At 36.9% G+C, this 27,349-nt stretch overlaps 2 protein-coding genes across 4 annotated transcripts; one reads left to right on the forward strand and one right to left on the reverse strand.

Moving 5' to 3' along the window:
* Positions 1-50: 50 nt before the first annotated feature.
* On the reverse strand, positions 51-14,904 carry si:dkey-12h9.6 (macoilin-1). Its single transcript, XM_055054236.1, has 11 exons — positions 14,643-14,904; positions 12,683-12,824; positions 12,396-12,522; positions 11,722-11,845; positions 10,145-10,326; positions 9,259-9,733; positions 9,032-9,190; positions 6,269-6,439; positions 4,914-5,040; positions 4,176-4,350; positions 51-3,153 (listed from the first exon to the last, which is right to left on the reverse strand). The coding sequence occupies exons 1-11, from the start codon at positions 14,717-14,719 to the stop codon at positions 2,963-2,965; spliced, it is 1,950 nt and encodes a 649-aa protein (XP_054910211.1). The 5' UTR covers positions 14,720-14,904; the 3' UTR covers positions 51-2,962.
* Positions 14,449-25,416, forward strand: LOC129375272 (cysteine-rich venom protein TEL1-like). Of its 3 annotated transcripts, none has more exons than XM_055054237.1 (5): positions 14,449-14,523; positions 15,654-16,080; positions 16,380-16,470; positions 17,303-17,445; positions 24,406-25,416. In XM_055054237.1, the coding sequence occupies exons 2-5, from the start codon at positions 15,985-15,987 to the stop codon at positions 24,451-24,453; spliced, it is 378 nt and encodes a 125-aa protein (XP_054910212.1). In that variant the 5' UTR covers positions 14,449-14,523; positions 15,654-15,984; the 3' UTR covers positions 24,454-25,416. The 3 variants fall into 3 exon arrangements, 2 of the variants coding, with proteins under 2 accessions (XP_054910212.1, XP_054910213.1); XR_008607615.1 differs by lacking the exons at positions 14,449-14,523; positions 24,406-25,416 and adding exons at positions 18,088-18,170; positions 18,331-18,495 and having other exon boundaries at positions 15,871-16,080; XM_055054238.1 differs by lacking the exons at positions 14,449-14,523; positions 24,406-25,416 and adding an exon at positions 17,531-17,874 and having other exon boundaries at positions 14,806-16,080.
* Positions 25,417-27,349: the final 1,933 nt, after the last annotated feature.

Consider the following 27,349-nt stretch of genomic DNA (forward strand, 5'->3'; position numbering starts at 1 on the left):
TTTGACTCATTTTTTAAAAGCTGTATAAAAAGCAGGGTTCCAACACAACACAGTTTCTCTCAGACTTTATTTACTATCCTGTTCTGAATTTAAAGTCAGTTTTATCCATCTATCAATGACTGATCTATCATCCAGCCATGTTCTTATGTGTCAATTCAAGAATATGTATCCCAAAAGAAAATTAAATGTAATTCATATGAAAGTATATCAGCAGAATGAATCTCCAGTAGGGGTGAAACAATTGATGGAATTTATTGTGATTAATCAATCATTGGAAAAAAATGCCAACTAAATTAGTAATTAATTATAACAACTGTGCAAAAGTAGGAAGAAACAAATCATTCCTACTACACAGCAAAGCTAACAGATCTACTTCAATGTGCCGCAAACTTGAGCGCCGCAATTTTATTGTTTCGTGCATCTATGAACTGGTTATGTCCTCCATCCATCTATTTTCTCATAAGTCCATCCATTTGTATAACAATTCATATTTTCATATACCATCCAATGCCCCCTTGGTTTTTCCATCCATCCAAGTTTCAACCATCCATTCACTTTTGCATTAAAAGCTTGACTACTGTGGAACATTTGCCCATCCATGGAAAACTGAGAAGTAAGAAATTACTTACAATTAAAATAAGAAAAATATTGACAAATGTTTAGGAATTAGGAATCCTACAGAAAAAAACTCATTTTGATGGTATATTTTTGAAGTGTAAATTAAAACTTCAAGTCCGCCAGTAGAAATAATTTACATAAAGACAAAACAAATGGAACAAAATTGAATATTTTAAATAATTTATACAAAACCCCATCGTGGTGCATCAGGAGTGTAACCTCTAACCTCAGAGCATCACTGTTTGAATTCAACAATTATTCATCCAAAATGGTTTACAAATGTTAGCCCTTGTACAAGAATATTCATGTACAGAAGTTCACAATGTGTGCTCAAACAACACTTGGATAAAACACATTTCATGCTGACAAAACACGTTGCCGTACAAAATTACAGCAGTTAAAATAGAAGAACAGCGAAGACTAAAAAATAGCTTTTATATAAAACACCCTAGAAAGACACTGTAAATAAAAAGCTACCAAAATGGCCACGTCTCAACGATGAGTTTCTCAGCTGCGTGGGAATTTTCAGTTCTGTACAGTGAGTACAAAATAAATCCAAACAAAAACAGAACATAGCACTTCAAACACATTACTCATTCACATTAAATTCTTGTTTTACTTCCCAGTTTGAAAGTGACGTATATAGGCACAGTAATTAAATCCGTGAGCCATGTTTGGTGAACACATTTTCATTTGTAACTTCAAAAGCCAGTTCAGTTCAGTTCAGCCGTGAGCTTCCAGTGTCAAAATGTCTGCTGAAACAAGGGTTGCAGTTTCTTTTTAGCGCTCCTCCTTTTTCGGGTTTCAACAGTGAGACAATCAAGTACTCCAAAGAGTCTCCCAGACTGCAGCCAGGAAGCTTCATAACAAAGCCAACATATGTTACGTAGAAATATTCCAAATCTGAAGGGTCTCGTTCCAAAACACTGAGTAATTTTAAATTTAAAAAACAAAAACTTTGATCTGAATTTCAGCACAATCCAAATAATCCTCTATTTACAGTCAACACAAGCTGACAAGAACATCTTGTTTCATGCTTGTTTTCAAAAATAATTAATCATCAATCACATTTATGTTCTCATAGATATAAAGTAAATCGTTTGGACGTCTTATTTATATTTTATCCAATAAAGACATTTTATATTGAAAACTCACATAAAGTCCATCAACTAAATCAATTTTGGACTCTGACTATTCAGTCAACAAATCTTTTCTTTTTTTTTTTTAGTTTTACTTTTCATAACTGAAACTAATTTACAAAAAAATGTTTACGGCTAAAAATTTCCAATACATCAAATATGTATGTTTACATCAGAGTGGCACAGCTGGAAACTTGAAGTTAAATTATGGCTAAATTTCCATTCAGCTGCTTTAGTTTCTCTGTCCTAAAAACGCACATGTAGTAGGACTTTAGATTAAAAGACAGCTTTAATATTGGCATCTGTACTGTTTCTTTTATTCATCAAACGGTCTAAATCAGAACGTTCTCATTAATTATTCAGAAGAACAAATACACTTTTACATACTTCTTTAGCTTGCCTATTTAATAGTGCAGTTGAATTAAAAATTGAGTTGCAATATGTCAGATTTGGCACTCTTTAAAGCGTAAAACATACAATTGTTGTCAGATAGCAGTGCCTCCACATTTCTTAGGACCCCTGATGGATGTGTAAAAAAATTGTAATAAATATTTTGTGCAGCAAAAAATGTTAGAAAAAGGATTCAATTTATTGAGTGGGGAAAACCTCTGATTTTACCAAATAATTATTATTATTCATAAACAGTACCTCCGAAAATGGTTTAAATTTAATTTCACTGAATCCTTTTTTGTTCTATGTACTTCATTTTATTGAATTTAATTACCAAAAATTAATGATTAATGACAAAATTTGCATCTCTTTCTCAGACATGTACTTTCTTCTGTGTATTCTACTCTTTTGTTGTCATTTCAATTGAACATCCACATCAAACGCCAGACCTAAAGGTTTGTTCATCTGCAAGGCCTGAAAAAGCAACGATGTTGTGCTTCTCTCATTTAATGAAGATGGATACGACGCCGCCGTTAGCAGCTCTGCATATAAAATACCTCGCTTTTGTAAGAGAAATTTTCTGATATGGGAGGAGAACAGGAAATATAATGAATAACACCAAGTTAGCACCAACAGTGCAGCTGAAGGCATTGGACTTTAGGAGGTTTGTAGCTGTTTCCACTGGTAACCGGACGCAGGCGTCTTCACCGCGTTGCTTTAGCTCTGTACTTGGGAAAAAAAAACACGAAAAAAACTCTTCTGGTCCTGGCAAGGAAGGCTGAGAATGCATCAGGGATCCACTTGGTCCTTTTTTGTTATTTTTTCAAACACTGGTACATCAGCGCTCGTGGATTCAGCATGTAGCGCTCAGAGTTGAGCAGCTTGGTGAGATACTGAGGTACCTGGGGCCGCGGAGCCACGTATGACACGCCGGGGCTGACCGCCATCACCTCGGCAATCTTCTGCTTCATTTCGCGGATCTCCCTGTCCTGCTTCTTCACTTTCTCTGCAAGACAGAAAAACACACAGATAAAGACATGGACACCAAAGGAGACACCAAATATCCACAGTCTAAGATTTTATAAGACAATAAACACGTAAGGATGACGTTTCTTCTTTGTCGTTTTCAATTTGCCACTCTTCATACATCTGTACACAAAAACAGCACTAAGTGACTAATGGCTGCAAGTCTGGCTGCATGAGTCATCCGGGTGTTGCTGCGCGATGACTTCATGAGTTTCTGCACATGTTGCAGCAGGTGACACATTAAAAGGCCTAATCGTACAGATGTGATACATTTTATGAGACAAAAAAATATCAGCGCAGATTTCCAACGCAAACCTGCTTTACAAACTTCTCACAGTTCTCTAGTTAAAACAGAAAAAGCCAAACAATGTAACCTTTCAAAACAAAACAAAAAAAAAGACATTTCTACAAATTATGCTGCAGAGAAAGCATGTTTTGGAAAAGAGCTATTTTTCCTAAATCCAAAATAGCTTTTTATTTTGCTTTGCTCTAAATTGTTCCAACTAAAATCATATGTTGCTATGATCATAAATTATTCATTACAATCTGTGATGATTTAGGACATCTGGTCTGTTAAATGTGTTTAAATCTAATATTTCCATAAATCCAAGTAACAAAAAAAAAGATCTCTTCCCAAGAGGCAAAGCTCTTTCATTTATTGCACTTTAGAGCTGCAGAGAACCACACACACCTCCAAACTGCACATATGAGTACATTGTGAATTCTCCAGGCTACAATTCAAACAACTTAAAAGTTCATACTGACTTTTAATGACACACTAAAGAGGTTAGGCTTTGTCTGCATTTGAGGAATTTCCTTTTGTTTTCACACAGGCTGACTCATTTAGGTGGATGAACAGTAAAAGCTCTCAGTATGCTTAAGGTTTTAAGTGATGAATTAGTAATCAATTTGTAGATTGACAAGCAAAGATTTTGGATGAGAGGTGGGGTACACCCTGGAGATGTCGTCAGTCTGTATGAAAATGTAATAATGTTTGTAAACCTTGAGCAATTTCCAGCTGTCTGCGGGCGTCACCCAGAGCAGAAAAAAGGTCCAGCTTGATACGCGTCTCAGCGCTCAGGTTGTACTCCAGATGTTGAGCCTTTTCCTGCATGGCTGATAACGTGGAGAGCAGCATGTCTGTCTCTTTCTCCACACAACGGTACTTCCCCAAAGCCTGAAAACAGAATGGATAACAGCAGATAAAAACACATTAATTAAGCTAAGCCCACCAGAGGGAGTCCTTTCTTTGGTTTCCCAACTTCTTCCACTTCTTTTTTTCCTCTCTTTCTTTCTTTTTTTTTTTTTGTGGGGTTTTGCTCTGGGAACCATTAAACCACAGTTGTAGTAATTTTAACTTGACTGACGCAAAGTCCTTTTAAAAGCAGCTGCAATGGTTTCTCAACAGACCTGGCTTTGATCTCAGCATGCATGGTGAAGTGTATGTTCACTAATACGAGATCAAATCCCAACACAGCACAGCGTGCACACCAAACATCCATTCAGTAACATTGCTCACTGATGTAATGACAAAGTGCATTATGTTGACTGAAGGCCAAAATGAAAAAAAAAATTTAAAAAATCTCAGATGAAAATCATTCAGTTTGCTAAAAAAAAAAAAAACAACTCAAAAAGCAAAAACCAGATCATGAGCAAACTCAGGACAACGACGTACACGATCATTTGGGTCTCACAGACACTTAAACTCACAACTCATTCCCAAACAGAAGAAAAAGATACCTCGATATCTCTCTCTAGATCTACCACATGGCTCTCTTTCACTTGATACTCCAGCTGCAGTTGTTTGTACTCTGTTTCTAGATCTTTAACTCTTTTCCTCAACATTTGGGTTTCACAGTGTTCCTGCCTGGTGTAGGAGATGGAGAGATTATCAGTTTGGATTGGAGAGAAAGGAGTGGGATTATCAGCAGACCAGTTCACACAGAAAGAAAACAGAACATTTGTTGTATTGATGAAAGAAGACAAAAATATAAAACAAAACAACCAAAGCAAGCAGAAGTGTTACAAAATCAAAAATGTGTATTTCAAGACTTGAGCAGAAAAGGAGCCTTTCACTGGTCAGAGTTTGTAGCTTGCCAAGAAGGACTCGACATGTAGACAGTGCAAAATGGCAACCAAACACGTTTACTTCTTCCAAGAGAAAAAGAACATTAAAATTTAATGTGGAGCTACTTTTAACTTCAACATAACTAAAGATTTTTTTTTCAGTCCACTAGTCTCTACATTTGGAAAAATTACAGTTCTTTTTATCTTCTGGTATTTATATAAATGGTATTTAAAGTAGATCTCATGAAGCTTCTGATACACAAAAAAAAGAACCTCTAAATTCAAAATATATAGGAATTCTTATTGCTACTAATTCCTGAGCTACTGGAACAATTAATTCATTTTCAGTATTTTACACATCTTTACCACTCAGTGCCAACAATTTGTCTAAATAAATCACATTTAAAAACAACTAGGTTTAGCACATTACACCCTACTTTACATATGTATCATCTGATCTGCACCAAAGTTACATAATGAGAGCTGTGACCAGCCCTGTGAGCGCCTTAAACTCAAACACTAATTTTAAAAACAATCTTGAGCTGCAGAGAGGCAGAAGCAGGGTGAGTATGGTCTCAGCACCAACTTTCTGGATAACAGGAAGGCGATGTAATGAAGCCTGACTGATCCCTGCTTTCAGGGTATTACTATTATCAAGATGAGTTGCAATAAAGCCATGCACAACATTCTATGAAGGATAAAAATAGCATTTTTGTTGTTGATGAAAGCCTGACCTCACCAAGATTTGTTTCATAAGTCCAGCACAGTGACCATAGAAACCCCACTCGGCCCAAATGTAACGGCCTCAGTTATGCTTTTATTATAAATTCAGTGCTTTGCATCTAATAATCCAGATGTTCCTGTCACTCCACAGCATCAGTGACAAGAAGTATTAAACCTCGTGTTGAGATTCCTAATTTTCCTAACAAAAAAAGTCAGACTTCCTCTTAACTCTCACCAACTGCAGGCAGGATTTTAAGGCGCCCACTCACTTCTGGACAATGAAAAGCCAGACAAGAGGGGTTTACCTGTTGGTCAGGGTCCGTGCGGCATTCGCCGCCTCCTCCAGTTTCTGAGCCTGAAGCTCAGCCAGCTGCTTCTCAGCGGAGAGTCGACCCTCTGCTTCAGCTCTGGTCTTTTTCTCCAGCAGCGCTGAGGTCTGTTTGTCCCTCTGCTTGGTTTTAGTCAAGCACAGAATCCTGAAGGCAGAAACGGAGACTGATCATAAAAAGACCTTGATCTGAAAGAATAATGTTTGTGGATGCTTAAAACTTCAACCAGCATTATGTCATTTCTTGAGTTATTCAAATGTGTTTTATTCAGAGTCCTCAAACTATAGCTTAAAGTAAGTATGTTTTAACTGTGAATTAGTTGTAGAAAAACTACTTACAGAATTTTAAACTTTTTGTTTACTATCTTACACTCAGAAAATGTTATTTTCCACTCTCGGTTTAAAGCTTTTACAGCAACTGAACACGTAAAATGTGTGTTCAACTTACAATTTGAAGAAATGTCTCACTTTTCAAAATTTTCAATACTCAGATTTGTTTTGGGAAGTTTCTGTAAAATTCTGGACTACAAGAGGAGGATTTAAATTACAGTGCTGTTTCACAGCAGTTTTTAAAATCTGGAGTAATTTAGATCAGCTCTATTTTTAAAATGTGGCAAATTAGGACCCAAACACTTTTAATTTTTATTATGTTGGTAGTGGTAAGAACAACAATAATAGTACTAAAAAAATCTATACTCATTTACCATCTCTTGAGAAATAGATCTTTTGCCTGTCTGTCGACGATACATAATACAAAAAAAAAAGCTGTAAAATGTTTGGAATATCAAAATAAATGACACAATTTAAATATATATCAATACAAAAAGTAACTTACTTTTCAGATATTCAGATTTTTTTTTTCTTGTAGATATGGGAAAAGGAATAAAGTTTTTGAACATTTTTCTATACTTATCTCAAACTAGACTTTAACATTCCAAATTTTTGAAGACTTCACAATAACGTTGCAAAGTCAAGCACATCTTGACTTGCATTAAGTTTACAACCATGGCCTTTTAAAAAAGCCTCACAAAAAAAGAGGTAATGTACGATAATAATGTGTGTTTGAAGCATGCCACAAAAATTTCAGTACGGCAAAGAAAACTGTCTCAAATTATAGAAATGCACGTCTTCTCCAATGGCATCAAAAGAAACCTACGAATGCAATTTTCAGAAAAAGCATGAGGCATAAACCAACCTAACAGATGTAAATTCAATTTTATATAACCAAGTCCGTCATGTACTGCTTCCTTTAGACAATGGAATAAAATTTAAAGTATAAAAGTATAAAATTCATTGTCATGACTAAGATGAGTAGATTTGAACAAATTGTGTAAAATTTAATGACAGTTGGCATAATTATTATATTTTCTGTTTTTACTTTTACTGTCTCTACCAAATAAATAAATACATAAAATACATCTGAAGCTTTTGATGACTGAAAGAGGCAATGATGTGGTGCTTTAAGTGCTTTGCAGAAAACTAGAATATTTGGATTTCTTACAAAATTGCAGTGGGATTGCTGAATGTTGAATGTTTTTGGTGAAAATTGCAGAACAATTTAAGTAAGGTAAGCTAACTGAGAGAGACTAATGATAGCGTGTAGGCTAGCTGTAGCATGTTGACCTACAGTAACATACAGAGTGAAATAAAACGTGCAATCTAAAATCAGCTTAAAAGTTAAAACTAGCTTTAACAAATAATGATACCATCTAGGCTAGCATTTGCAGGTTGACTTACAGTAACCTCCAAAGGCTGTGGAGAGTTAAAAACCCACGTAAAAGCTAAAACTAGCTAAAAAGGTAAACCCACCTAAAATACTAATAACATCTAGGCTATCAATAACATGCTGACTTAGAGAAACAAACTCCACACAGAGTGAAAAAACCCATGTAAAAGCAAAAGCTAGCTAAAAAGCTAAAGCTATCTAGGATGTAGGCTAGCACTAGCATGTTAATCAACAGTAAAGTATTCCATGCAGAGTGAAAACACAACATACAAACTAATATTAGCTACAAAACTAAAGCTAGCTGAAATACTATTGATAGCATCTGGACTAGAGCTAGCGTGTTGGCCTACAATAACTCACTATGCAGAGTAAGGCCTTCTAAATCAAATTAAATTTTATTTGTAAAGCACTTCTCATCAACAAGGCATTTCAAAGTTCTTTACATCATAAAAACACAAAAACACAAAATCATAAAACACACAGTCAACAGTAGGAACTTTACGTTTTGTCAAACACCATTGACATCAGGTTGTTGACATTAATTATGTGTCAAAAGCAACTCTAAGCAATTGGGTTATTCATCTAGATTTTGCAGTTTTTTGGAAGTTCATTCCAGATTTGTGGTGCACAGAAGCTGAATGCTTTTTCTCCATTTTTGGTTCTGGTCCTGGGGTTGTAGAGTAGACCAGAACCAGAAGACCTGAGAGATCTGGAAGGTTCATAAAACAACAGCAGATCTTTAATATATTGTGTTCAGTGATTTATAAACTAACAGTATATTGGAGTTGAAAAGAGGATTGGAATTAGGGTCCTTCCAACCCATTTCCACCTTTATTCCAACATTAATTTCAACCTTATTTATTTAAATAATTCATCAACAATTAACAGATTAGATCTGTTGAAAATCCTATCTATTCCCAGATGGATGACACGATTTGGTATCATTTTATACTTTTCCGTGCTTATAATTAATATTTTGTGCAGCTCTCCAAGTGGGTTCAGTGGATCACTCACTTGCTCTGCAGCAGCATGTTGGACTGTCTGAGGAGGGAGACCTCCGGCCTCAGGCTCCTCTCGTTGTTGGTCAGGTTACAGATGTGACTTCTCAGCTCCTGTTCACTCTGCCTGCTTGTCTGCAGCTCCCCCTTCAGCCTCCGCAGTTCTCCGTCAAGTCTGATAAAAAGCAGAAACACCTCAGCACCAATTTAAGCCCAATCTGGTGAACATAAACAGCTACGTACTTGCTGATTTGTTCTGTGTGATAATTGTGTATCGCTGTGGCGCTCTTGTCTGCTGCGTCCCTGTTGGGGCTGATTGTTTTTGAGTTTGTCCTCTGTTTTTTCTCGGGCCTCCCTGCAGGAGGTGAAGGAGTGTTTGTGTTGCTTCTGCGGGCTTTGGGGGAGGCGCTCTTGGCAGCTCGGGTGGCTTTGCTTCCCTGATCCTCTTGAGGTAGATTTTCCGGGGTAATGGACTCTGGTCCTCCTTCCCCACTGTGAAGCTGATCTTTGGACTCAGCCACAAGGTTTTTAGATGACGACGGTGGTGGCGGTCGTCGGCTCGGCTCGGCCGACCTCACCTCCTGTGATGCCTTCTCAGCCGCTCGCTCCTCACTGCGGATCTGCAGGCAGTCGGCGATGTGTGCGTCATCATGGGTGACCATGGCACCGTTCTGACACTGATACTGACCGGGCTCAGGCTTGACCTTCCACTTAGAGGCTGTGAAACAACAGGAAGAAAAGCTAAAGGTTGAACAGTCTCTTCTCTGATTTCACAAACGCAAACTGCAGCTTGTAGTGACATTTCTATAATGACACTCGTGAGACACATTTAAAAACTAATTGGAAATTCTGGGAAATGAAACTGTCAAATACAGTAGTTTATTACACAACTTTTTATTACTAATTTAATCTCACTGAGTTTTCCTTCATGAGAACCAGAGATTTTAAAGAATGAAACCAAGAATAAAAAGGCAAAACCATTGATAGAGCTGCCTCAAACCTTCATGATGGAAAAGCATAAATGTTTTTTATGCAGAGAGAAAGAAGCAAATAAAAAGTCAAAAAGCAGCTGGTTGCAAAGGTGGTCATGGAGTGTTGCTGAAGTGCTGCTGCAGGTGCCCAGACTTACTGCTGCTGCTGCCATCTGTGCTGGTTTTGGAGTAAACCTGCAGGCCTGGTGGGAGCGAGTGCTGAAGGAGGTGCATGTGAAAGTCATTCTCGCTTTGCACGGCTTTCTGTATGCGCAGCTTGAAAATGTTGGTGAAGTAGCAGGTGGCATCAAACCCCAGATAAACAACAGGATAGCCGATACTGAAAGCAGATATACGAGGAAGAACAAAGCAGTTAAAGAATACAATGTAAATTCAAAGGAGACTGTAGAGCCACAGCTTGGCTAAGTGCCAGAGAATCTGACAAAAAAAATTTAAAATAACTGTGTCAAATTTTGCACCACCTCAGTCTTTAGTAACTATGAAACAAATGGTGCAAAAACAATTTTTTTCGTAAAGGTACAAACATTGAAATGATTGCTAATCATTTTAATTGATCAACTTTTCAATAATGAACAATACAGAGCCCACCACATTTATTGACAGCGTAAGAGTATAAATATGACACAAAAGTCAATTTTTCTTCATCAATGTTCAAACGGAAAAGACAACAAGATATATTATTTATATTTATTGCATATATGTTTAAAGTCGTCTATTAATTGAATAGACTTCACTCTTCTTACTGAAATAATTATCTTTGATATTCAGCGTTTAACTAAAAATGTAAATATATCCTGATTGCGATTGATTCTCAGTCTATAATATTTTATCATCTCTTTAGATTTCCCTACCTCATCTATCAGAAATCAATTTCTCAGCTCAGTAAAAATGATTTTACATCTAAATTTACCAAAGATATGAATACTTGTGGGGTTACCTGCATGTTTTGGTTTCTGAAGATCTTCATAACGACCACTAGACACTGTCTATAAGTCACTCTTTGTTGAGAGGTATGCCATGAAAAATGTTTTATTTTTTTCGTCCTATCATCACCAATCTAATTGTGCAGAGTTGGCTAAATGCTACCAATGCTTTAAAAGGAACTTGGGTCAGATGAGATTAAAGTTTCTTTTAGATTACAGTCACACAATAAACACACAACCATCCTTTCACATCATTCAAGTTGCTCTGCTGAGATTGCAGGCCATATAAAATTTCAGCACAAGAATCTTGAATTTTATAAATGGGGAAAATTTGCAAAAGAGTATGACACAGTGGAAGCAGTTCTTTGAACTATCAGGCCTTATTTATATAGAAATTGGATGGCCTTTCCAAGAAAACTGGGATTTCAGGTCTTTTGTTAGGATAAAATGGTCAAAATGACACTAAAATGATTCATAAGATATAAAATCATCCCAGCACTAAGACCTAAATTAAAACCTTTCAGCTCACATGAAAGAAAACCTTTCATGTGAGCTGAAAAGAAGACAGCATAGGAGAGGACTCTGGTTATGCATTTTTGACTAAAGAAAGTTTAATAAACAGGATGCAAATGACTAGCAGACTTTATGTGAAAATAGTGAGTGCAGGGAGATTATGCAGCTGCAATAAATACTGAAGTATCTTAAGGCTATTCATACATCTTTACCAGTTACCAATAAATATGGTGGGTGCTCTATCAGCCAGAAGGTAAATTTATATCACAGCAGCATACCAATGTGCAGCAAAAAGATGAGACAGGTTGGGATGAGAGGTATTAAGATCTTTGAGTCGAAGCGAAGCCTCAGTGTAGACGAGCAGAATCCACAGGGACACCGTTGATATACAGATGCCTTTCTCTGGGAACGAAAACAGGATTTACTGGAGGCATTCAGGGACACTTTTCAAACCACTGCGTTAAAAAGTTAAAGCTCTATGATGCAATTAAAATATGTAATAAGAGCAATGACAACTTCTCTTTTGGATGAACTCAATCCAATTTTTTTCTGTTGTCGCACAATTTAGAATGTGTGACTGTTGTAGGAAATGATAAAAAAAATGTCATTTGAGTCGAGGAGGAGAATCTGGTCTAATATCAGCACAATGCAAGAGCAGAGTGGAAAATCATTATGCAATACAGCCAGACTGACTTACATGCTTCCATCGTAACAATTCAATTACATTTATTGGTCAGCTGATGATGGATGGATGGATGGATGGATGGATGGATGGATGGATGGATGGATGGATGGATGGATGGATGGATGGATGGATGGATGGATGGATGGATGGATGGTAGAATATATCTTATATATACATATATATATATGTATATAAAAATAATTACATACATGTATGCGTGTTCGTGTGTGCGTGACTTCAGTGAGTAAAGAGACAGAACAGACTCACCTGTGTGCCATATATAGTTGAATAATACGTAGGTGCTCGCCACAAAAAACAGCCAGTGCAAAGGAACAAAAATTAAACAAAAGATGTCCAGTGTGAAGGCGGCACAAACAAAAACAACACAAATAACCTGAAAACAAACAAGGTGAGTTTAGTTTGCTGCAGAAAAAAATAGTTCTTTTTGTTTGTTTGTTTTTAATACAGAAGATTAGCCATAGTGTTTTACTATAGCTACATTCATTATTGGAGCTACAGTCCAGAACATGAGAGCACACAGTGGAAGTCCTCACCAGGCCGTGGCAGTGGAAAGTGGTGTACACACTCCCAAAGAACAGCCAGCATGGCCACAAATACTCCAGTCTGAATTCAAGGATGAAGTCTGCCAGCAGCACCAGCGTCCACATCACCATGAATTTCAGGAAGGTGTACGCACTGCAAGGACATGTGAAATCCATGAAAGACGTTGTAACAATCACCTGCGTACATACTGAAACATATCTATAAATGAACAAATGACCACTCTTCTTTCTGCTTAAGGAGTCTCATGCTTACGTCAGAGCGTTACATACAAACAAACACAAGACTGGAAATGAAAAACAGACCAGAAACTACAACTAAGCAGCTGCATCCTGACAATACAGTCTATTTCCTTAAGTAGAGGCAACAAAGAACAACCACTGTCCCCCATGATCATTTTTATTAGGCAGCCAAACACGAGCGGTGCTTTCCATCCTTTGTTCTGCTCATCCAGACTGCCGTCACATCACCCCTTCTTTGTTTGGTTGCCATGGCAGTATTTCATCTGGAGGAGAGACGGAGCACCACAGCATCCTTCTGCTGCTCCACATACGTCTCTTTCTGAAGTGGCCTACATGTTTGAAAGTATCAGAAACATGCAGTCCTTTCACAAAAATAACTGCAACATTTGATTTGTTAATTCAGATTGATTTTGTAAACGTTGCTTCAATTTTTTATTTTTTTTATGCACACAGATGCCAGACTCGTATTCATGTTTTTAGATAACGGAATGAGCTCTTATTGTTCGGCAAATACCTAAAAATAAGATTTTCATTGTTTTCTTAAAATACAAATGCATCAAAAATAAAAACTGGGACCATTTTTTTTGTCAATCAACAGCAGCTCTAAAAAAAACAGGTTTGGGGAATTGGCATATATTTTTAAACCTTTAGCATATTTAATGAAGTAAGTGCTTTTAAAATTGCAGTTTCTTCTGAAGGGCCTGCATCAGTCAAAACCTTTTATGTAAATTATGCATTAACTATTGAACAGTAACATACAGCCTCCCATTTGTACACAGCTCTGACAGTATGACATTAGCACATATTTAAATAATATAAAATTTCTCATCTTAATGTACTAACTGCATAAACTATCTACTTCCTTTTTCTCCTTTACTTTGTTTTGCTTTTTCCCTTGAGTGTAGCAGTAAAACAAAAACTATCACTTACTTAAAAAGAGTGTTTTGTATTTTATTGTGAAAGTATCTCATTAACTTCAAATTTACACTTGTATGTTTTAAAATAATACATCTTATCTTAATGCTATACATGTTTTATTATATTTTGATATAAACCTAACAATATTTGTATTTTTCTTCTATTATTTTGTATATTATTTTAATGTTTTCTACCAACATGTAACACAATAAGAGTGAAAAAAATAAAAGCTGAAGAAAACTACTTCAAAACAACTCCATGTTTGAAGATTTATAAGTAAAGTCAAAATAATGTCAAGGGGGAAAAAATCTGACATTTTTTTCTGGAATCCCTATAAAGGCGTTTCAAATGTCAAATTTTAACCCATTACAGCTTAATCCTTTGACAGGATTAGGCTGAAGATGTTCACATTCATAAAAATATGGATAAATAATGTGATAAATGTTAAGGAGCCTGGAGGGAAAGCAGGCCGACATGAACTCAAACACAGCTGCTGCTTTCTGCCTTTCTGTAAACAATGTAGGCTGGAGTTAACAGTATTCCCCAGCGCCTGTTTTTAATTCAGCTGCAGAGGCTCCAGTTAATCCAGCAGCAGCAGCAGCAGCAGCAGAGCGGCTCATTGAGAGGAAAAGATGCGACACACGGACGGAGAAAGAAGATGCGAAGCAGACCAGGTGAGGAAGACGACGGCTGAAATGCACACAAAGACGGAGACGTGGCGCCACAACAAAAGCAGCAGCAGCAGCAGAAGGAGCTCTGCTCTGCTCGGCTCGGCTCGGCTCGGCTCGGCTACCTCTCAGACAGCTTCTCCGTGATTTTCAGTCTTCTCATCTTCCGGAGCCTGTTCGCGTCCACATAGCGTTTCTTCATCTTATGGCTTCTGCTCCCTCCGTCCTGATGTCTGACGCTGCGGCTACAACAGCAGCGGCAGCAGCCAGAGGGAGGGGAAGAGGGCAGAAATAAATTCAACACACCGAAGGTATCCCTCCCTCTGCGTGTGTTTGGATGGAGGATGATGATGCTCACCCTCCAACCTGCGTTGAGGTCTGTGAATGTCCGCGCATGCGCACTGCGGGATGCACCTACAAGTGTTTATCACAGGAGGGGAGCAGATCAACACAAAGCCCTTTGTAGCGTTGAACTGCATCAGTGAATTACTGTAGAGCGCTTTATTGAATGCATGGAGTAAAATTCATTATTACCTCATTTTGAGTGAAGACAATTGTGTAATTTTTCCAATTTTTGCTGTGAATATGTTGTTTTTTTCAGCAAGATACCTTTTCATCTCAAATCTGTGTAGTCCAGTTAATTATTAATTCATAAATTTATTGACGATTATTTCAATAATTGATTCATCATGATACATCATGATTGATTTAATTAATGATTTCTGTTATAAACATTTACAATTTCTGGAAAATTATTAATTAGGATTAGGAAAAACACAGAAAAACTTATCTGGGAACAAACTTGGAAATTTTACATAATGTGGTGACCTTGGCTAACCACTCAGGGCGTTCCCCGCCTCTTACAAGTTGACTGCTGATTGGCTCCAGCATGTTTGTGGATATTAATAAACTACAGCTATCAGTGTCATGCTTGAATATCATACTGTACATATTTTGTTCAGTGGGTCCTCTGCAAAATCAACGTGAAAAAACTGATTCTTTATCACCACGGGTATTTCACAGGTGTTGTGTTATCTGATGTTTGGTTGTTTTCTTAAAAACTGGAATGAACTTGAATTTATGTATTCAGTCATCACATGTCTCTGGTGCTGCACATATAAAAGTCACATCTGCAGGTTTCCAACTTGGACAATTCCTAAATTAACCACAACCATGGGCTCCTTTTACCTCCTGTGTATCCTTGGTTTTGCTGCTGCCCTTCAGGTGCCTGGCATCTTGGCAGAGGTGAGTAAATAGAATATTAACTTTATATTCGCATTTCAAAGCATTGCCATTTTTTTCATTAATCTTGCAAAGAATAATTAAATTTTCTCTCTTGCCTCTAAAAATGACAAAAGACAGAGGGTGAGTACTTACTGCATTTATAAAGTTGTATTGTTTGAAATTTTGCAGTGATGTTTCGCTCTTTTTTGGTTTTACATATTTTGTTTCTCTTATTTAGGCGTCATGCGCACGACTTCGACAGAGCAGACTGAGATTGTGAACAAGCATAATACTCTGAGGAGAGGTGTCCAACCTACTGCCAGAAACATGATGAAAATGGTAAAACAAATGAAATAAAAAAGAAATCTTATTGCTTCTGATATTGCCATCTAAGCTTTCTGGTTTAATCATTTCCCCTCACAGGAAGACAAAATTTTTTTCCTGCGAAGAATTTGTAATGAATGTTTTAAAATAAATGACATTACACTCAGTTTTAAATATAAAATGTTTTCCCTGCAATACAAAAGAAGTAATAATAATAATAATAAATAAAAATAAAATAGGAAGACCTGGTCATCTAAATGTTGTTGGAGGAGTGTTGTGTATTTGTTTAGGTTTTATTTCTGCCTTTTCTACAGACCTGGAACAAAGAGGTTGCAAGCAAAGCTGAGAAATGGGCAGCAACCTGCTCCATGAAACACAGCCCTTCAAGCTCCAGAGTCATCAGCAGTAAGCTCATCGTGGCAGCAGACATCTTTGTTTACATGCGAGACTTGCAGATGTGTAAAATCAGTAAAGAGCATTTAATTTAAGACAACCAAAGCATACTTTTACTTTTGAGAAAGTTTTAAAACATGGCATAGATACAGGAAATATAAGGCTTCAGCATTGATAAATGGTAATATTTTTTTAAATAATTTTTTACAGAAGTACCTGGACTTAATATTAGTATTCTCTGTATAACATTAGGATTTGCTTTCATGTTCAAAAAGAGATCTATCTTGTTGGAGAGTCATGTGAACCAATAATAAACAAACTAGCTAAAGATTAGAGTAGGACAGCGATAGCAGAGCAAGTTTAAAAATCCTGATTGAACTCATGCAACTTTAACTTTAATTTTTTAACTTCAGAAAAACATATCCTGATATATAATAGGAACTGAGAACAAGGTTTGAATTTTCAGTATTTACAGAAATTAACTCTGAAGCAAATACTTGTACTTCAGTTTGATCAGAACTTTGATTAGTTCAGTTAAAGATTTTTATTCCAAAATAATCCTAGTACATTTTTTTCTAAGCTTGCATTCTTTTATCATAACATTTATTAACGTTAAAAAAATAATAGATGGTGGTAAGTCTTAGTGGATAACTACAGTTTTAGAAATCTTGACAACTGTTTGAATTCCTCCCATAAATATTTACTAATTTAATCTTGTGATATAACAGCCATATTTCTTCAAAACAAACTTTTTGGACAATTATAATTTAATGTACAAACATAAAATTACAAAATGTGGTCATGGATTGAGCAAAAATGATGTTGATATTGTATTTGTCTGCAGCCAGCGGATGTGGGGAGAATCTCTACATGGCCAGTTTCAAGAACTCCTGGTCCAACGCCATCCAGGCCTGGTACAACGAGGTCGCCAACGTCCGCTACGGAGTCGGATCCATCAACAGAGGAGTGGTGGGACACTATACACAGGTGCGGTTGTCTTCATAGTTTCCTATTCTGATTAGTTTGCAAACGTCAAAAACAGTGCTGAACAGCGTCTCTTTTTTGTGCATAGGTTGTTTGGGCCACCTCTAAAAATATTGGCTGCGCTATGGCCTACTGCCCCAACTCCACATACAAATACTTCTACGTCTGCCACTACTGCCCACCATAAGCACTTTATAATGCAGATAACTCTCTCAAAATTGCATGCTGTTTCACCTCAGAGCAAAAACTCAAATTATTATAAATTTTCCCTCTGCTAGAAAAGATTAATACAACACAGGCAGGATGGGTTACTGAGAAGAGCATTCTAATACTCTTCTCAGTATGCATCCACTTGCTCATTCATAATACAATAATGAATGAGCAAGTGGATGCAGGATCAAATTAATAGAAATTATTTCGTTCTGCAAAACATTTTCCAGTAATTAGATAGTAATTAAAACATGCTTTCCCTTCTAGATAGAAACTAGTAAGAATCTTTCAATCTTACATACTGTATAAATGTATCTATATATTTATTAACTAAATATTTATTTATATATAGTAACTAAATATTTATTTATGTATAGTAACTAAATATTTATTTATTTTAGTATTTATATTTTAATTATTTTACCTGCTTTGCAGAGTAAACTACAATTTAACTAATCCCTACAAGTCAGGAACATCTTGCGCTGACTGTCCCGGCGCCTGTGACAACAAACTCTGCAGTAAGTGCAAAAATATATGCTGAGGATATTTATGGAGGTGTATGTATGCAAACTATTTGTGTCATAGATGTGTTTTTTAAAACCATTATAGCAAGAAATATTTTGGAAAATGCAGGATTTATTGTTTCATTTTTTAATTTTTTTGCTGGGTTTTTTGCAGCCAAACTGTAATAACTAGCAAAGCAGCCGTCCCAACATTCATCAGCGGTGGGGCTTTAGCCACAGCGATGTGGCCTCCTGGAGTCCTACCTCCTGCAGATGCAACTATCAGACTATCTTAAAGTCACAGATGTACTCTGACTCACCTGTCAGTTTCAATAAATACACTCGCTGCATAAATCTGTGTTGTTATTCTGCTGGTTATTAACCCAAAGGTGAGACCTCTTTGTGCTACAGATGGAAGCAGAAGGGTCTGGTTTGTAACTCCTGGCTGCTAGAGCTGCTCAGTAATTATCAGAGGTCAAAAAGGAAATGTGCTTTGGCACAATAACTCTTTGAACAAACACAGCCTGCAGGGGCAGGCATCCTTTGACAATTTGTATGGTGCAAACTCGCAGAGAGGAAGGATAGCAGATATGACAGGGTTATTTCATAGAGGTGGGGAGGAAAGAAAAACAAAGCTGGATACGGTCTGTTATCAAGACCACTTGTTACCTCAAAATGTGTAAAATAAATATCCTTTTCAAAAATTAAAAAGAAAATAGAATTTCTAATTCACGTACATTTAATTAATGTAACAATGCCACTCTTGTCTCTTTTAAAAACTAGCAAACCTCAAATTTCCTCTATGCATTTTAATTGTTTTCATTCTCATGCATAAAATAATCCATCCAAACTTCAACATTACATTTCCTATTACCACATAGTAAAACACACTGCCATTGTATTGAAATTAACCCACTTTTCATGCGATAACAGACGACTGCCATTCAAAATAAACACTTGCCCTGAGTTTTTTGCAACACCGCCATGCTTGCCAAAAATGTCTCTCTTCACCTATTACAGTTAAGCATTATGCAAAGTTCCTATTTCTGCCTTAATGAGAACAGCACCTGCTGAGAGTGGACAGAGTAGCCGAGTTGGAGCAGAGGGGAGATAAGGGACATGAGTTTTTTCGTCTGCCAGCGGGTCCGGCGATAGCAAAGGCCTTCTGGTTTGGTCGGCCTCGATAAGACCGGTCTTGCCATCCTGTGGGGCTTATCATGTGCAGCAGCAAGCCTCGACAGTTAGTCCCAGAGCCAGAAAATGTTTACGAGACTGGCGTCAGCTCGGCGTCCCAGTTTTTTTTTCTGTTGCTGTTTTTGTTTGAAATTGCAAAAAAAGGGACATGTTTATTTGATATTTTAGTTTTCATAGCACCAACAGTATTATCCATTTAATTCCTGCAGCAAATAGTGGCTTATTTTTGAAGTATCTCCATTTAAACTCAGTTAAACCAAGTTAAATGTAAAGATGGAGCTCTACTGCTCCATCTCGAACCAAGAGGATCGAGCTACTAAGCAGACTAGTTATATTAAACTAATTTCAAGAAAGATAAAAGCAAACAAAAAGAAGGATAATAAGTTGGTGGGAGCTCTAAAAAGGCATTTCCACAGGCAGGAAGACACAAACAGATCAGTTACATCAGCATGCCCAGACTGAAGACAGTTAATTTAGTCTATGCCGTTATCTCGCAACATCTCCCCTCGGATCGGAAACAGGAAGCCAAAAGAAAAAGAGCTGCGTCTCGATGGGACCCAGCAAACATTTCAGGCCTCAATGCAGCAACATCTAAATGATGAATGTGTTCAGCTCAGATTACTTTTGTTGTGATATTACATGAAACTCACCATCAAAGTTAGAGCTTGTTGGTACTAAAAATTATAAAAGCTTTTTCAAAAATGACTGGAATAAGAAAAGGAAAAGAAAAACAGCCTTCATTCTATGACAAAAGGGAATTTCAGGTGTGATAGCAGCATAAAACAAAAACAAAAAGTAAAAAAAAAAAAAAAACGACAAAATACAAGATTAACAGTAACAATTATTATAGAATTTTTCTACATTTTTTATGAACACAAATTTTATTGCATTTTACTGGTATTTTATGTAATTAATCAATAATAAAGGAAAGCTGTTCTGTGCATTTGTTTTCAGCCTCCTTTTTACTTACAACCCAAAAATAAAATGCACAAAATTTGCTGATAAAAATCTTGCCGTTATCAGATGAAATCTATCTGTGTCTAATTTTTCCTCAGTTATTAATCAAATTGTTCTGTGAAGGCTTTGGGGCTTGTTAGAGGAAAGTAAGCAAACAAAAAGAAACAGCACACAGGACAAATTTAAAAGTAGGAGGAGATTACAAAGCAATATTTAAATATTCAAAGTGAGAGAAGCTAAATAGTCTTTTGATTAACAAGCAATAAACTTTATTAAAAAGCTCTACACATAGAACTTAGCACACCATGCACACAGTAAAGCATGGTGGCAGAAGCACCATGCTGTGATGATAATTATCTTGAGCAGCATAAGAGTTGATGCAAAAATGCATTGGAGCTAATTACAGAACAATCCAAGGAAAAAAATAGCTAGAAACAATATGAAACATTTTCATAATTGTTCTAACAGGACCCCCGAGGTTTTGATTGTCATGTTTTATATCTGATCACCTGTTTAAAGAGAGTTCCTCCTGCAGAAGCAATCAAAAAGGCCTCTGAGCGCTGCTATCACACAGTTTCCTTCCTTTCATTGAAGGTTTGTAAGGAGCAGCAGAATAACGCAAAACCAGGGAACATCTGAACCACAGCTTGCAACAATGCAGAACCCCTCTGTCACATGTCGATGCAATGGATGATGGCAATCACTGATAAAGATTTCAAGGAAGGGAGACTGTAGCATTTGCAAGCCTGAGGGTTTTACTCTCAGTATTGTAGCTGGTGCTCCAGTAAGCTTTTACTTCCCTATATTGTCCTGAAAATCTTATAACCAATGGATCGGGTTTACGTTATGGGGTCTTTGTACTCCCAATGCTTCCTAAAATTCATTTTTGTGACACTGAGGTTGTTGTTTTAGTGATCCGATGTGATTGGTTTGAGTTCAGCCTGGACTCTCTCAGGATGCTGGTTCACGTCACCCATCGGGGCGACAGGCGTTTTTCTTTTTCTAAGCTGAAAGTCAGCTTGATGGCTTGTCTAAATCAGTGCGGACCTCGAACAAATGTACATTAAACAAACAGTTCGGGACGGACCAAATGAGGAAATGGTTAAAGGGTGGGGACGAAACACAACATATGAGAAAACATTGAATAGCACACAAAAACACAGGAAAACAATCCAAGTTAATACACCAAACTTCACATTATTTTTCCAAACTTTTATAGATCTACATCTCCTGATAGTCAGTAGGGTTATGGATTATGCTAACCTGCTCTCTGCCTTAGTGATAATACATTCATTCTGGATTTTTTGGGTTTTTTGTGAGTGATCTAAACAGCCAGTTCTCCCGTACGTGGTGACAAAACTATGACATATATAGACTTTTCATACTAATTAATGTGTTGGATACTGAATTTTATGTTGATATTTTTATTAATTTGCTTCAGGAAGTCCCGGCGCTCTTACACATTTAAAAAAAAACATGTTACATAACACACCTTTAATAAATTTCTCCTCTTGTAATTTAGCTTTCTTTTCTTTTATTTTATGGAATATGTAATATTAGAAAAACATAGAAGAATGACATTAAAGTAGAGAGCAATAAGGTAATGCTATTTAAAATAGTAGCGCAATTAAACCGTCATGAGAGATTTGTGCACATTACAATCTCAGAGCCATTTTTGTTTAAAAAGCTTGACTTTTGTGCCTCAACTTTCATTCTTCACATTTCCTGACACCGATTTTCGCATTACTATATTGAAAATTGATATCTGGGAAAATAGAACGAACAACTTATACATCCCAGAGTGCTATCTCACGGGGGAGGCATAATAGCCTGACAAATGTTGCATGAGAGCAATGCATTAGTTTTTCCAGATCGTCTGTTTTCCTTGCCGCTCGCTGAACACCATTTCCCACTCTTGCCCTAATAATAAACAAGACCCAAGGGTCTTTACAAGTGCTTATCTCTGCTGCCCCAGTAATCTGACGCAGACATTTGCAATGGTCGACATTTGTGCAAAAGATTGAGTGAAAATTCCTCCCTCTCATCCTGGTAAATCTGTTTGCCATTAGCAGATGTAGCAACTAAATCTGTGCACTTCACTGAGGAATGATGTGGTCATGGAAGGGTCAGTCATTTGCAGGTCATTATTTCAGCAGACAGCAAACACATTTCTGCTTTGGGAAACCTCTCACATAATATTCAAAAGGTGTAGTCTTCACGGACAGAAGTTCAGGCCTTGATTCCCCAACAAAGTGTAAATCGATTTCATCCCTTTCATCTGAAGAGTTCACCTGGAGTTCACAAGCAGCTTCAAACGTGACTGTTTTTGCAAGGGCTGCAAAATGTGCAGCGCAGTTAAATCAAAGGTTATTTCACAAACATGTCTCTTATAGACATCTAACAAATGTGCAACCTCTTCTTCAATTACTTATAAGATCTACTATTCTCCGGTAAATTAATCTGTTAAAAGTAGGAAATGTATTTCATGCAAAAGTAGGAAATAGAAAATAAACATTTAAATACATTTATATTAAAAATTGGAGTCCAAGTATATGAAGTTTAAACTCATTATGGTTTTAATTCCAGTTTATTAATACAGAAAATGACACAATTAGGATAAACAACTCTCTGCAATAAAACAAGTAAAACCAATTCAAACTGTTCAGCAAAATATAAGTATGTTGGACTGTTTGACTTAAAAAATATTCTAAATTAGCTGTTTCATCCCAGCTGCTTCACGTTCTTGTTGAAAAAGTTTAAGACTTTATTTGATAAACCAACACATATTTTAAGCATAAAATATGCATTGCAAAACAATACATGGTTTTAAACATTTTGACCGTTAAAACAAAAATTAAGATTTGCTTGTGTAGAGATTGAAATTGCTTTCCGTTTTCTTTAAAGAACAGTTCAGTCAGATTGGATGAAGACCACTTGAGAAGATACATGTTCAAATCCTGATATTTATTCTTCCCTGCTACACAGTGAAGCTCCACTTTTTTTGCAGCTTCTGAAAGGTTTTTCTCCCAAGATTTGGCTTCATTAATCTTCCCATCAACTCTAAGGGTTTGCTGTCTTTGCTAACAAAGCATAATGCTTACACCACCATCAATATTAGTTGTTAAATAACATTTTTTCTCCACAATTCACAACCATCTGTAACATTATTTGAATCTATTCAGAATCCTATTAAAATACAGCAGTTTTTGTCTTTCCATGTGACATTTTGAAAAAGGCTATGAAGGACTTTGAATGTTTTTGCAATGGGACTGTATTTTTTTGTAGACTGACAGGATGGATCTTTAGTGGGAGAATAATTGATAGAGAAAGGGAGAAGAATTTCACAGGTTGTAATTTTGGCTACATAATTATAAATGCTTGCTACAGACTGAATTATCTTGTCATAAATAACAGGGAAAACTGGTTTGGTAAACAAGTTGTTGTGAAGTTTCATGATGAGACATAAATTATAGCAGTAGCATAACCAGCTTAGTGTCTCAGCATGGATTCTACCACAGGCATGTGGAGTATTTGTTGTGTTTTTTACAGTTGCACATATTCTATTTTAAATTGTCTTTTTAATTATCCCTTTATGTTGTTGTGAAAGGCTGTACTGCTATGAGTTTTAGAAATAATTTGAAATATTTTGATTGCCTCGGCTAAGAGATATTGGGTTAAAAATAAAATATAACTCAAAAGATAATTGAATTCCTCTGTTCTTGTTTTTGGGAAATAAGTTCTCCTGAAATCTGATCATAACCTCATTTATTCTGCCGATTTCACTTGATTATTTTTCAGTGTTTTTGCTCTATTGTGCATTTTTCACATGCTTTAAATGATGTTTTTTTTCAGATTGAACTTCTGAGCTGCGAATACCTGCTTGAATAAGAAACACAGTGTCATGACTTCAGCCTTCTGCCCCACCTTCTGCGCTGATTGCTCATTGCTCTCACCTGCACTGTGCTGCTCCCTTTTTATACAGCTGATTTTCACCAGCTCAGTGCGAGATCGTCTGTTGCTCTAGTCACAGCTTTCAAGCCATTGTTTCAAGTCACGAGGAGTTTTCTGGTTTACTGATACTGCCTGTTTTTGACCTTAGATTCTGCCTTGTCCTTCGGCTGCTGAAAGTACTCTGATCTCCTGTTGAAGAACCCTGCCTGCTGACCCTGCCTCCTGCTTGCTGTTTTCTGGATTTTCTGTGCCTGTGGCTCTCCTGTGCATGACCCTGGATCGTCTCTCTACTGCGTCTCTGGTTTGTGGACTTTGCCCCTGTGGTCCGTTTGTTCCCTGAGCCCCCAAGACTTTCTGTCGTCCTTTCATCATACTTCGACCCACCCCCGGCTGGATTCCTGTCCCTTGTGGATTCCTCCTCCCTTATCTACTCATTTTATCCCACCCTGTTCAGTCCCGTCTAAAATATTATTTTCGTCATTAAAACTTCTGAGTTAACTACTCCTGTGTTGGCTGCGTTTTGGGTTCTGGCCTAGTTTGCTTATCATTACACACAGGGTTACACACAGTATGCTGTGTGTCCCTTATAGACATGTTTCTTAGTCAAATTAGAGGCAGCCAATCACAAGGCACCTGACTGAGGATGAACTAAAAAAAGAGGCTTTTCAAGCGTTTGAATGTTGAAGTTAATTGGAGTTGCACCTTTGCATGCACTGATTATAATGAAATCAGTCAAAAGCAAATTGATATGCAAACAATTATATGGTTTAGTAGCCAGCTGCCATAAATATAAATCAGATGTTTTAAATTTAATGAGAGTAAAAATTATCTCAAACAAAATCGCCTTTATTTCATCACCCTTCAAGAAATATGAATAACTTTAGTAATCCAAGATATCTGGTCTCATTCAAAGTCGAGCAGTAAAAGAAAAGGTTACTTGTCTTTTTATGCATATAAAGCTCATGTAAATGTCTGATTTCAAATATTTACTTCTTTTGAAGATGATGGATGACTTGAATTTTAGAATAATTTGAATACATTACGCTGAAAAATGAATCGCATGGAGCCCATGAATTGCACCGAAACAAATCGCACTGAAACAAATCAACCTCAACGTTTTTCACTGTTCGTCAATTCAATAAAGCAAAGTAAATGTTGATTGCAATCTTCTAAGCCTCATTTTTTCAGAGAATCTCACACTAGCCTTTCATTTAACCTTTCAAATCATAGCTTAAAATAATTGCCTGTTATCACCAAGCTAACAGATGACCTTTAACTGGAATCCACATTTTATGCAACCACATGGCAATTGCTTCACAAAATGCAGAAGTCGTCCTTGTGCTTGGCCTAGAAAACATCTAAATGCATAAATAATCAAGGTATTAACATATATCCCCTTTCATGGCTACCATAAAGAGTTTAATTTAATCAGGAAATAGCTCCTAATCAAAGGAAATGTACTTTTCTGCTGACAGAAGCTTGACAGATCTTTGTTTCTACTGGCTGAAGTCCACTTCATACATCGCATTAATCACTGCACACAGTGAACACAGCTTCTTGCAGCTAATTTACCCTCTCTGCTGTTTGCGTGACAAGTCAGTTTTTCTTTTTTCCATCCCTCTTTCTTAAACTTCTCCATCATCGCTCAGCATTAAAAAAAGACATTCTCCTTACATCCTGTGCTCTGAACCCCCCCACCCACCCTGCATCAGATCAATCAGGATGTTTTGTCGGATGCTGCTTCTGACACCACCTCCCCCCTCCCACCTACGCCTCTTTGGCTCTTCCTATGTCTAAGGGAAGTCCTGGGTTGTGGTCCAATCATTTACGTTTTTATTAAGATGCAGAGATAGCGCTTCAGGTTGATTGCTCAATAGAGGCGCTTGAGGAAAGGGTGCGGCGAAGCCCCTCAATTAGACCAAGATAGTAAAGCAATTACAGCATCAATGCAGGAAGGCTCTGTGCTTAAAGCCAGAAGCACAGGCTGCTGAAGTTTTCCTTCCTATGGATATTGTTACAGAATTTTATTTCAAGTAGGAGACATATATCTAGTAATTAGCCTGTTTTTTCTCTTTTAGAGCATAAATTATTCTCAACAGACTTCTAATTATCCTGGCATTTTCAGATTAAAAAAAAAGTATCTGTCTTTAAGACTTCTCAAGTAAAGCAGAATAAATTCTAGGATGAAAAATGTATAGAGCTGGGGCATTCTGGCTTCAGAAGCTCTTTATCTTATCTTCATAATTGAGGAAACATGAAAGTAAAGCAACCATTTATCTCTACATGTGAGCAAACAAAGCAGTCCCACGGCACTGCAAAGCAGCCAAACCTCCTCCCTCTGTCGCCACCACCTCTCAGTGCAGCTGCTCTGCTACAGATGCTTCCTAAAATACACAATTTATGATGTTTCTGCAAACTCCAAGCCTTGAAAAGGTTTGAGGACTCTTAATCAGACATTTTTACAATTAAACAACAGGAAAATGGTCAAAAAATCCATAAAAATAAACAAAAAAAAAATACATTTCAAGTAAGAATACAGACATTATTAGAGATTCTTGCATTTTGTGACCCCTCAAGCTTTGTCATTTGCAGTTTCCATGTTACAGCGAAAATCAGGCACTTATTCACAGGGGTGAAATTATAAATTATAAAGCCCTAATATATAAAAAAATACAGAACACAAGACAGCAATCCTTTTTAAAATCTCTTGTTTTTTGTATTTTTCTTTTGTCCTTTCTATTTCTTCTTTTCTTCCTTTTTTTCTTTCACCAACTGGAACCAAACAGCAAGTCTTGCACATAACTTGCGCTTTTCTGCATATTTTCCCATTTTCCCTCTGGCCCCATGGAGTTCCACTGTATGTAGACAGTTCCCACCGATCCTTGTTGTATATCCCACAGTGAAACAATCTGTGGCTCCCTTGGCAGTAAAACCATCCACACACCTGCTAAACATTCAGCCCTCATCTGGAGACGCTCTCCAACCATCTCCAGACGATTTGAGAGTGTTTACAAAAATAGAAAACTGACCATTTGTACAAGAAAGCTACTTTTCTTTTCACCTGAATGTTTTGCAAAGAGCTGGAAATCATC

This window comes from Poeciliopsis prolifica, unplaced genomic scaffold (assembly GCF_027474105.1).
Source record: "Poeciliopsis prolifica strain line A6 unplaced genomic scaffold, Auburn_PproV2 SCAFFOLD039, whole genome shotgun sequence".
Lineage (NCBI taxonomy): Eukaryota > Metazoa > Chordata > Actinopteri > Cyprinodontiformes > Poeciliidae > Poeciliopsis > Poeciliopsis prolifica.